Source organism: Hemibagrus wyckioides, linkage group LG15 (genome assembly GCF_019097595.1).
Source record: "Hemibagrus wyckioides isolate EC202008001 linkage group LG15, SWU_Hwy_1.0, whole genome shotgun sequence".
In the NCBI taxonomy this organism is placed as follows: domain Eukaryota; kingdom Metazoa; phylum Chordata; class Actinopteri; order Siluriformes; family Bagridae; genus Hemibagrus; species Hemibagrus wyckioides.
In genome coordinates, this window is record NC_080724.1 from 20,685,001 (window position 1) to 20,696,861 (window position 11,861).

The window sequence follows — 11,861 nt, forward strand, 5'->3', positions numbered from 1 at the left end:
TGTCTGTCTGTCTGCCTGCCTATCTGTCTGTCTGCTTGTTTATCTGTCTGCCTGCCTGCCTGCCTGTCTATCTATCTATCTATCTATCTATCTGTCTGTCTGTCCGTCCATCTATCTATCTATCTATCTATCTATCTATCTATCTATCTATCTATCTATCTATCTATCTATCTATCTATCTATCTATCTATCTATGTCTGTCTGTCTGCCTGCCTATCTGTCTGTCTGCTTGTTTATCTGTCTGCCTGCCTGCCTGCCTGTCTATCTATCTATCTATCTATCTATCTATCTATCTATCTATCTATCTATCTATCTATCTGTCTGTCTGTCTGTCTGTCTGTCTGTCTGTCTGTCTGTCTGTCTGTCTGTCCGTCCGTCCGTCCGTCCGTCTGCCTGCCTATCTGTTGGTCTGCCTGTATATCTGTGTGTCTGCCCGCCTGCCTGTCTATCTGTCCATCCGTCTGTCTATCTGCCTGTCTGTCTGTCTGTCTGTCTGTCTGTCTGTCTATCTATCTATCTATCTATCTATCTATCTATCTATCTATCTATCTGTCTAGCCTAAATAAACAACCACATACAATGAATGAGTCTAGAATATGTATACACCGGAATATGAACAAAATAATATTTATTTCATGATGCATATAATGACATATATAATCCTGAATCCAACTGCAATTTTAATACAATACAAATTGTATTTATAGGGTGGCTGATTTTAATGTCCACAAAATAGATTGGTGCTACCATGAAGAATTTAATGAATTATTATTTGTCATTTTTGTTGATTTTTTTTTTTATTGACTGAAATATTTAGATTATTTGTATTATATGTGTTATGGTCAATGTTGTGATATAACTGTACTTGGTGTGTCTGGGTTTAATTAGATTTACTGTAGAGCCCTAGCAAAAGTTGTTTCTTTTTCACATATTAAATTTATATTATAGAATTATAGAACTATAGGCAATAATGAAATTATAGGCAATTATAGAACTTTATTATGACACCAAAAGGGCAGAATTGTAAGAATTTCCTTGTACAGTGCCTCCTGCCTCTCTGTGTATATGATTATGAAGACATTGCTCTTGCAGGTGGGGGTGAGAGGCAAAAACATTGTTGTGCTTGGGGTTGAGAAGAAATCGGCGGCCATGCTTCAGGATGACAGGACAGTGCGAAAAATCTGCGCTCTGGATGACAACATCTTCATGGCATTTGCTGGTAAGAAAACCTCATGAGTTATCATTTGAATAATTTGCATGTTAAGCCCTCTGTTCAATTTAATAGTATGTTATATGAATAAATATTTAGGTATTTGGTATTTAGGTATTAGCTAAACACATACATACAGATTTGTGCATTAATAGTGCTCAGAAACGTTAAACTCATTAATCATTAAAACCATCAGTGATTATCCATTTTTTCTTTTGTATACATCAAATTAACTGCCATTAGGAATGAAAGTCAGTCATAGTAAGACTGAGTATGTGTGTGAATGAAAGGGAGGGAAGTGGAACAGTAAGATTACAGGGTGAAGAGGTGAAGAAGGTACAGGAGTTTAAGTACTTGGGGTCAACAGTCCAGAGTAATGGAGAGTGTGGGAAAGAGGTAAAGAAGCGAGTGCAGGCAGGTTAGAATGGGTGAAGAAAGGTGTCAGGAGTTTTGTGTGATAGAAAAATATCGGCGAGAATCAAGGGGAAGGTGTACAGGACGGTGGTGAGACCAGCCATGGTGTATGGTTTAGGGACAGTGTCACTGAGGAAGAGACAGGAGTCAGAGCTGGAGGGAGCAGAGCTGAAGATGTTGAGGTTCTCTTTGGGAGTGACACGGTTAGAGAGGATTAGGAACGAGTACATCAGAGGGACAGCTCGTGTTGGACGTTTGGGGGACAAATTTAGGGAGGACAGATTAAGATGGTTTGGACATGTTCAGAGGAGGGACAGTGAGTATATTGGTAGGAGAATGTTGGACATGGAGCTGCCAGGCAGGAGGAAAAGAGGAAGGCCAAAGAGGAGGTATATGGATGGAATAAATGAGGATGTGAAGCTAGTGGGTGCGAGTGTTGAGGATGCAGAAGATAGGGATAGGTGGAGAGAGACGATTCGCTGTGGCCACCCCTGAAGGGAAAAGCCAAAGAAGAAGAAGAAGAAATTGACTGCTGTGTCAAGTTGTTTTTAAGAGAAGTATTGAACAGATTTTTGGTTAATCAGCTTAGATTTGCAATAAAAATGAGTGAACTCCAACATTTTGAAGTAAATTTGTTCTAAGAAATGAAATTAGATATTTAAATTCAACATGTTTACAACGACCAAGCATAACATTATGACCACCGGCCTAAATGTCTTTTGCTGCCAAGGCAGTCCTCGCTCATCATGCCCTGTGTATTCTGACAGCAGTTTGAGCAACAGTAGCTCATCTGTTGGATCGGATCACACGGGCCAGCCTTCGCTCCCCACGTGCATCATTACGAGCCTTGGCCGTCCATGACCCTGTCGCCGGTTCACCACTGTTCCTTCCTTGGACCACTTTAGACAGATACTGACCACTGCAGACCGGGAACACCCCACAAGAGCTGCAGTTTTAGAGATGCTCTGATCCAGTGGTCTAGCCATCACAATTTGACCCTTCTTTAAACTCGCTCAAATCCTTACACTTGTCCATTTTTCCTGCTTCTAACATCAACTTTGATGACAAAATGTTGACTTGCTGCCTAATATATCCCACCCACTAACAGGTGCCATGATGAGGAGATCAGTCTTATTCACTTCACCTCTTAGTACTCATAATGTTATGCCTGATCGGTGTAAGTTATATATTCTCAGCACATTTTTCCTGGTTTATTTGATCTGCAGGCCTGACTGCAGATGCGAGGATCGTGATTAACCGAGCTCGGGTGGAGTGTCAAAGCCACAGACTGACTGTAGAGGATCCGGCTACTGTGGAATACATCACCCGCTACATCGCTAACATGAAACAGGTAACAGTTGTGCCTTTACACATAATTTAGGCAACACGAGTACTGCGAGTTCACGTCATCTATGTATTTGATGCAGCGTTACACACAGAGTAACGGACGAAGACCTTTTGGGATCTCCTCCCTCATCATGGGCTTTGATTTTGATGGTACTCCCAATCTCTATCAGACTGATCCTTCTGGAACATACCATGCCTGGAAGGTAGGGAAGTTGATTTCTGTTACTGTCCCACAATATCAGCGACATACACCACCTTACGGAAATCTGTTATCTATACACTAAAAAAATTACATCACAAGCAAAATGTTGCTTATTTTTAAATCTTGTAAAAATAATTCCATTGAAGCTACATTGAGCATACACTTTAAACAGTATCGTTACACATCCCTTACTGAATAACTTAAAGGAATAAAACACTAACGGTTAGTGTCTGTTATAGGAAAATCACCCAGGTGGTATAATGAAGCAGAGTTCATGTTAACACCCTGAAGCTGCTTATGTTCCCCTAACGGCAGTACACCCTGACTGTATTACTCTAATCAGACAAAAAAAAATTGCCAACACTTACTATTTCATTACTAATGGCTTTTTAATCTATTTATAGTTACATTTAAAGCTGCAACACATACAGCATGCAAAATAAGTTCATCACTTACATTATAGCAGCTATTCAGCATGTCCTTTCTACACTCAGTCATTTGGCGTTGTGTAACCATTACACCTTAGCAGTATTAACTGTCTCAAAGCATGACCAAATATCCAAAACACTTAATTCAAAGTACTTTTGGCTTCACATGATCTGTTACATGCAGGCAAATGCTATTGGGCGATCAGCAAAAACTGTTCGCGAATTCCTGGAGAAGAACTACAAAGAGGAGGACATGGAGTCAGATGAATTAGTCCTTAAACTGGCAGTCAGAGCTCTTCTCGAGGTACTGAAACTATTGAGCATCAAACTGTACTGGGTATAGAGCCATAGGCTGGTTATTGACCAGGATGATCTCTTACAGTACTGTTATTTATAATTTTATTCATGTGCTTTATTTTACATTATGTAAAAACTAATCACCATTTTAAATGAATAATTTGCATCAGGGTGGGTGGATAAAGGGTCACTATGGGGTTGAACATTTACAACACAAGGAGGAATAAAAGTATTGATTTTGGATAGTTTTATAGTTCAGTGCACTAGATTATGAATATTCTGAATCTCGAAATATGGCAGACAATGCAACCCAATCTTTAAGTAATGGAATCCTATGGTATTAGTTGACCATGCTAATGTTTGATCATTTTCAGGTGGTGCAATCTGGTGGAAAAAATATTGAACTGGCTACAATGAAGCACGGTGAAACTATGAAGGTCTGTTAAAAGCATCAACACTATGACAAATCCTCCCATCACCACATTTTCCCTGCTAATTTCACATTTCTGTAAATCTGTGCTATAGATTTTGGACCCTGAGGAAGTCGAGAAGATAGTATCTGCTCTGGAGAAAGAAAAGGAAGAGGCAGACAAGAAAAAGAAAGCTGCAGCCAGTGCAACATCCTGAACAAGCTGGGAAACAAGTTTTAAGCAACAATGAATTAATGCACTAAAGGTTGAGGATTATCAGCCATTTTCCATTTTATTAACAATGGTTCTTTTTTTTTTTTTTTGTACAAAGTCCCCAGTTAATTCATATGCAAAAACAAAAATAAAGGAAACAAAAGCGCCTCTTAAATCAATGCTTGGGGAGCAAATGCCAAAGGCTGACATGGATCATAAATCGACATTCTGCAATTTCAATATTTCCATCATAAAGCATAAATAAATGTGCTTTACTTAGAATCACATGCTGACAGATCAAATTAATGTGCAGTTCAGTTTGTGCAAACATTTTACATTTTAAACACATTCACTAGTGAAAACAACAAAAACAAGCCTTTGGACAAGCAAATAAAAGAAAATTGTTTTCATTTAATAACTGTTACAGTTAAAGTGCAGGACCAACTGAAATTCTGAAATACATTAGAAAGAAAGGAAAAAAACATGGAGGAGAAACTTTATTTACAAAACCACTTGGTGGCTACCTGAAGAGATCATCCAGATCTGCAAGAGAGGAAAAAACAAGTTACACATGTAAGGAATTAAAAAAAAACAAAACAAAACCCTCACTCGTGTTATACTGCTAGAGGAACAAAGATTTGATAAGTCAAAGTTGATTCTTATAACCAAACAAGTGTTCACTCCTTATACCAAATGATTAGAATACATTAAATAGAACAGCATACAATACCATCCAGTTTATTTAAAGTCACTGCAGTTATAAACTTTGCAGCTAAACTATTTTTAACTAAAGCTATAAAATTTCTCCATTTCTATACCCATGTAAAGCTGCTTTGAGTTAATGTCCACTGTTAAAGGTGCTATTCAAAGGAATTTAATATTTGGTCAATCAGCAGCCTGTCATTTGCAGAAGCAAATATCAGAAATGCCTGGGCAGCTAAATGGTCTGCCTGAAACTATTTTAAAAAAAGGTTACACTGACTCAACCCTCATTTAAATAAATGGGACGTGTTATACATGAGCAGGTTTGCTATAATCTCATCTTGAATTTCCTGTTTTTCCCCCTAAACACAATCTAAAATCTCTTTAATCAAGTGCTACACTTCCCCTTACCCATCACACTCTACCACTTCCAACAGCTGGTTGAGCAGAGATGTGCTGATTCATCCCTCTTCCTCTCCTCCCTCTAAACCCACCACGAAACCCACGGCCTCTTAGGAAGCGACCAGGAACTCCGAATGTCTCCACATTCAGTTTACGCTCCTCTGCCCATGTTGTACGTCTGAAATAGAGGGTTAGCGTCAGAATTTGGGAAAACGATTAACCAGAATTAACCACCACAGTGTGACTTTCCCGGGTATTGCCATATCTACATACAAAGAGGATATTTAGGGGTCATGCATCACTACTGAACTGAACACAGGGGCTCGGAACACACTGGACCATTTCAAATGATAAACATTTGGTGTATGAAGAGAGGTGTGATTAATTTACAATCCCAAGACATTGAGAGAAAAAAGCACAACCAGTTTAAAATACCTTGATTTGAGTTCAGAAGAGATGTTGTCAAAGAAGCTTTTGGCCTTGTTGTAGAAGCATTTTGGGCCAAACGGATCCTCGTCTGCAGCACCCTCACTGTTCTGAGTCTCCACTCCAGAGTCAGACTTCTCTTTCTCTTCTTTATCTAGAGGAAAACACCCAAGAAAAGCTTAAATCAGAAGTAGAATAATCAGGATGTACACCTCAAACAGGTGCCTCATTAACCTTTGACTTCAGGGTCATCTTCAGCTTCCTTGATTAGCTCGTCTTTGTTGAACTGTGCGTTAGCCGTTTCAAAATCAAAGTCCGACTCAAACTGAAGGGTGGTGGGCTTTGTGTTGGCTACGATAATCTGACCTCTGTTGCGATTCCGGGATCGCCGATTGCCTGCAGGGAAAAAGCAAAAATAAAATATATATGTTTTATACCTATTAAAACATTAAAAACGTGCCAATGAAGCAAGCAGAAGACCTTTATGAAATGGTACTTTCCTGTCAAATTTAAAACTACATAAATATAGAGAAAAGAATTCAGTTTTGTTCAAGACTTCTTGTGAGGGCGATCATTTAGAAAGTACCTTGTCTCCTCCTCTGTGGTGGTCTGTTTTCATCATTAGCTTGATTTTGCCCTTGCACATCTCCTTGCTGAGCATCTATCCACAACACATCAAAACAAGCTTCAGTCACTGATTCCTATATGCAACACAAATCAAATTGGCTGGGACCAAAATAAAAAAAAAAAAAAAAAAAGTGCATACACTTGGTCAAGAGTCAGTCTGAAAAGAAAGTTAAACACAGCTGTAATATGCTTTACTATTAATACGATATTTTGGAAAACTAAAACCAGTACGTTATATTCTGCCAACAAGGAACTTTCAGGTTTGTCAGACTCCCCTCACAGACTCATCTTCCGATAACCCAAAAGGTGGTCTGACAGTATAGTCAAGTAAAATTTAAATCAAAAGTATTTCAAGACCAAATTTGCTCTGATGTACTTACCAGAACCTCAGCATACAAATTTATTTCAGTCTGGAGGACCGTTAAGGTGAAAATTTGTATTGTGAAACGAATTTTCCCATCAAAAATGTAAATGCAGATAATCCGTTCCAGCCACCCAAAAACGATGACCAATATTCCCAATATGAAGCGTATGTAAACTGTATGGCTGCTTACAAAGAACTGACCCAAGCCAAGCATTCCATGTCAAGTCTCCTCACAGGAAGTCATGCCACCAAGCTGGGGCTAAAAATAGAACAGATCACCCACGCCACCAATCTGGCAACAAAAAACACCCGAAAAATCACCTAGCTTTTGAGCGCATACCGAAGGCAGTGTTGGTATGCGGATGCAAATTTCTTGCAAAATTCCAATTCTTAAAAGTGAAAATTTGTAAGGGAGGGCATTCATATTGCACTGTATTTAGAAAATAAATGACTAATGTTCACTCTAAACAGCTCGATAATTAAAGTCTAAACTGTCCTGACAGACGAGTGTTATAATTACTAACCAAATGCTTGAAATAATTGCTTCACGCTCTGCCTACACTGATGTGCATACCAGACATCCCATCAGGTGTAAATTGAAAGGCATGGCAAATAGGTCACAGTGTAACACACAGGCCTCATGTAAAATGGGCTCAAAGGGCCATGGTGATTACCACAGAGGCTTTCTAGAAGTGATGCTGCGATTTTCACACTGTACTGGGAATGCATGTGAGGCATGTTTTAATTGGCGTCCATGAAAAATCAACCAGTCACTAATGATACAGTAACTAGAGATGAGGTTTAAAAAAAAAAAAAAAAAAACCCACTGGAGCATTAAATCTTCCTTCAGATAAATTAAGACTCAAACATGACAACCAAAGACTAAGGAGCTCACTGCTAACATGCACACTAGTGTTTCACTGATTTTCAAAATTCAAGATCTATGTAGCAAACATGGCATTGGACCACAGAGTTAAATGATCACACACTTCCTTATACAGCAAACAGCATGTGAGGTTTAACTATGAGACTCGGACTAGAAGCAGACGAGTTAAACAAGTCCAGTTCCACGTTTTGAAAATGTTCCATACAGGAAGTTTGTGGCGATTTTAACAGAGCTCTTACTCGTAGACATGATGCTCCTCTGTGTTTGAGGACTTCCTCGACCTCGCTGCACCCTGCCTCCCTCACGGCCCTGCTGCTGTGATGCCAAGCCTTTTTTTGGAGCTGGTTTTTCAGCAGGCACTGTCTGGACAGCCTGTTCCACCATGGGACCTCTTCTTAGAGGGCCATGCAGTCCGGCTCCTTGGACGAAACATGACAATTAGAATCTATATAATATATAACTATATAATATTAGTGACTTAGATGGCAGACAAATGGATTTTTCTGTCCAATTGCTGATATAGTGAAGGAGTTTCCAATGTCAAAACTTTGTAACCAGAGGCATTATAAAAGTAACCACTTGAAATTAAATCTACAAAAGAATAACCCTTCCACAAGGCTAAGGACACTACAAAAGCTTAAATGCAACTGCAAATGGATAAAAATACATGCATTAATTATTATGAGCCACTCTTTAAATAACTGACTTGTTACTCTCAGGAAATCATAGAATACATAAAGGAAAATAAACCACTTTAGGAATCGACTTCTGGGTCATTGATTTTTTCCACCTCCCATTTCAGCCCACAAGTGTTTTATTCCTTAGTTACTGCACACATTTTAAATTACTCCATACAACCGGTGTTTCCCTGCATACCATGTTTTAATCGCACAGTGTCCAATTTTGTAGAAAGAAGTGCATTAATCTGCATTATAAACTACACACAAAAGCTTCTATATCAATAAAGTCCACATTCTCACCCAGGCTAAGTGCAGCAGCATACTGCTGATTGAGCAGAGAGCTGGCAGCTAGGGGGTTATAAGGTGGCATCATGCTCCTGTAGGGACTGTAACCTCCCTGAGGGCCATACGGTAAAGATGAACTACCCACAGACGACTGAAAGACAAGGAAGGAAATTAAGATTAAAATCTTTAAAAAAAAAAAAAAAAAAAAAAAAGGAAAGGAAATTGTTATAAGTCTTACCTGAACGATCGCAGGATCCTGAGGCAGACTGTGGTGTAGCTTTGGTGGCTCACAGACGGTAATGTCCTTGATGTCACTTCCTCTGAAGATGATGTAATCAAATACCTCATCTCGTGGAGGTACGGGCCGGTCCGTAGGTCGTCCCTCTGTACCAAAGGACCTCACTGATCACAGAAGACAAAAACACAATGATCTTTAGAAGCATTAAAGACAATGTTTCACAGAGTCTGTAAATAACTTGCTTAAAATAAAATCCAAGGCCTAAAGTTGGGCGGAAATTTGAAACCATTTTGCACCAATATTGTGTTACTGATGAGCCACATGACTGAGACTACATCGATGAAGCCTTCAATTTGAAGGAGAAGCCACACACTTTTGGATCAGAATGTAATTCAAGCCAAGCCTCACATATGCAACACATTAAATTGTATGAAAATTCAGGTTTCCCCCTGGTGGATCTTAGTTTAAGAGAAAATGAGAATAAATAAATCTAAAACACATTAGGGACCCATTAGTGCGGGACTTTTGGTCCTGCAAACACACCTGACGCAGTTAATTAATCAGCTCATTAAGACCACGAGGGGTCAGAAAGCCTCGTTTATAAGCTAAATTAAATTGTAATTAATCGTATAGTTAAAGAAGGACAAAGCAAAAAATAATCCAAAAAACATTTACTGAAGCGGTCTACCGCAAAGACTCATTTGAAATGAATAAATCAAATGGAGCCATCAAGCTGCAAGAGTGACACGCACGCGCCAGTCGTCTTAATCAAAATTCACCCACATTTGTTTAACCACATGGAAGCAATCGTACCTTTAGCCAGAGCCACAGTGGAGTTGTCCGTATCAATAGTGTATAAAATTCCCTCATATCGGATCTGTGCCTTGGAGATGAGGCTGATTTTACTGCCGATGTAGGGCGTGCCCGTGCTCATGTTCAGCTCTATGTGTCGGGCCTCGTTCCTCGTTCAAATAAGCCTTTACTAAACAAGCCAATTATTATCCTCAGACATAAACCCTTATCACGTTCTACATCCACAAAACATAGAGAAGTTGGGAAAAACGCGCCGCCATATTTATAAGGCATGGACCTGGCGGGTAAGCCACGCCCCCTCGTTCCCACCCGCACACCTGTGCTGCATTGCCGGCACGCACGCACACACACACACACACACAAATATAAATATATTTGTATTTATTTATTTTATGTTATTTATTTATTTATGTAACATTATTATTATTATTATTATTATTATTAGTAGTAGTAGTAGTAGTAGTAGTTTTATTATTATTATTATTATTATTATTGTTATTATTATTATTATATAAAAATGTGACTATTATTTCCATCATTAACTATAGGTATACCATCTCACCGTGTAATGATCTTTATTTATGATTGAACCAGAGCAGTAACAGCCAATCAGAATCAACTACACGCCCTAATGCAACTAATCTGACCAATCAGAATCGCTTCATGTCCACTGACTCAAATTTGGTCGATGATTTTTCATGTATTTAAACTAGTACGCTATGCAGGTATTGAGAACAAAACGTTTTTGATTCGTTGTTTTAATGTTTGTTACTTGAAGCTGTCGAGCACTGTGAACGCCCTCTGGTGGCCAACAGCATGCTATGCAGTCAGAGTTCAGGTCTGGGACATACATTATTAATGCTTCTTTTTCCAGTGTAATATACCCTGTAGATAAATAATCACTAGATGATAGAAATTAGAATGACCACACCCACACAGTCTACTGTACATGTTCCTAAAGTCTTGGAGAAACCATGTCCAACACACTCTGTTGTTTTTTCTTTGCTAAATACCAAAATGTTCAGGACAGGGAATTTTCCAGGACTTGGTGAGGACTTGCCTGTGTGATTGAATAATCCAGGATGAGGGTTGGGAACCTGTCATATAGGACATGCTCATTTCTCTGTAGGCCCTGAGGTCCAACTGAGAACGAAACAAGCAAAGTGGAAAAATACAGAGCAAACAAAATGTGTTTCAGAACATGTTCTTCAAAAGATTAAAATAAAAATAATTTGAGGCGTTTAATTGTCTTGGATAGAATGCACATTTACCACATGCCCTTATTAACAGCAACTTAAATTGATCTTGTTTATGCAGTTGAGCTCAGAGGCTCAGCAGTGGTAGTCTGAGGATGCTAGGATTTGAACTCACAACCTTCCAATATCTTAAACACTGAGCAGCACTTCCCCTTGTGCAAAGTCTAATGAGGTAGCTCTTAATGTATCTCTCAAAACAAACAAAGAAACCCAACAGAAATGTAAATTCGCCCACTCATAGCAGATAGTCAAAGGCTGGAACTGCCAAAACTGATTAAAATTGAAGTGTGGTGAATCTCCAGACAGTTATTTTGTACTTGTAGTCTTTAAAACACAGCTGCTTCACAGAATAATGGAGAGAGTCAAAGCCCGCAACACCACAGTGGGATTTTAACACGTTTAAGGTTTCTCTGAGCTTGTTAAATCCTCTCCTAAACCCTTCTCTGTGCATTTTCACAAACTGGTCCCAAAACAACAAACTTCTGATCCGCTACTGGAACAGATTTTCACAACACTGTCTTTTTTAAATAGAGATATAAAAATCAATAGTGAAAACCATGAGAAGGTTGAGCAAAGGCTGTGGTAGCTCAAGAGGTTAAAACTGTGGGTTGTTGATCTGAAGCTTGAGGTTCATCCTTCAGCACCTCCAAACTGCCACAGT

The 11,861-nt window shown here is 39.0% G+C and overlaps 2 protein-coding genes across 2 annotated transcripts in view; one reads left to right on the top strand and one right to left on the bottom strand.

The window, feature by feature from the left end:
• LOC131365532 (proteasome subunit alpha type-7-like) overlaps nucleotides 1–4,643 on the top strand; it is a 5,671-nt gene extending 1,028 nt beyond the window's left edge. The window contains exons 2-7 of the mRNA XM_058409138.1: nucleotides 1,093–1,219; nucleotides 2,851–2,975; nucleotides 3,052–3,174; nucleotides 3,786–3,905; nucleotides 4,273–4,335; nucleotides 4,424–4,643. Coding sequence (XP_058265121.1) covers nucleotides 1,093–1,219; nucleotides 2,851–2,975; nucleotides 3,052–3,174; nucleotides 3,786–3,905; nucleotides 4,273–4,335; nucleotides 4,424–4,525 — 660 coding nt within the window. The 3' untranslated portion in view covers nucleotides 4,526–4,643. The remainder of the gene's footprint in view (nucleotides 1–1,092; nucleotides 1,220–2,850; nucleotides 2,976–3,051; nucleotides 3,175–3,785; nucleotides 3,906–4,272; nucleotides 4,336–4,423) is intronic.
• Nucleotides 4,644–4,840: 197 nt separating this feature from the next.
• On the bottom strand, nucleotides 4,841–10,205 carry lsm14b (LSM family member 14B). Its single transcript, XM_058409136.1, has 9 exons — nucleotides 9,945–10,205; nucleotides 9,132–9,295; nucleotides 8,909–9,044; nucleotides 8,168–8,347; nucleotides 6,638–6,712; nucleotides 6,286–6,447; nucleotides 6,061–6,205; nucleotides 5,635–5,803; nucleotides 4,841–5,064 (listed from the first exon to the last, which is right to left on the bottom strand). Exons 1-8 carry the CDS (start codon nucleotides 10,063–10,065, stop codon nucleotides 5,638–5,640), a joined length of 1,149 nt encoding a protein of 382 aa, XP_058265119.1. The 5' UTR covers nucleotides 10,066–10,205; the 3' UTR covers nucleotides 4,841–5,064; nucleotides 5,635–5,637.
• Between the last annotated feature and the right edge of the window lie 1,656 nt (nucleotides 10,206–11,861).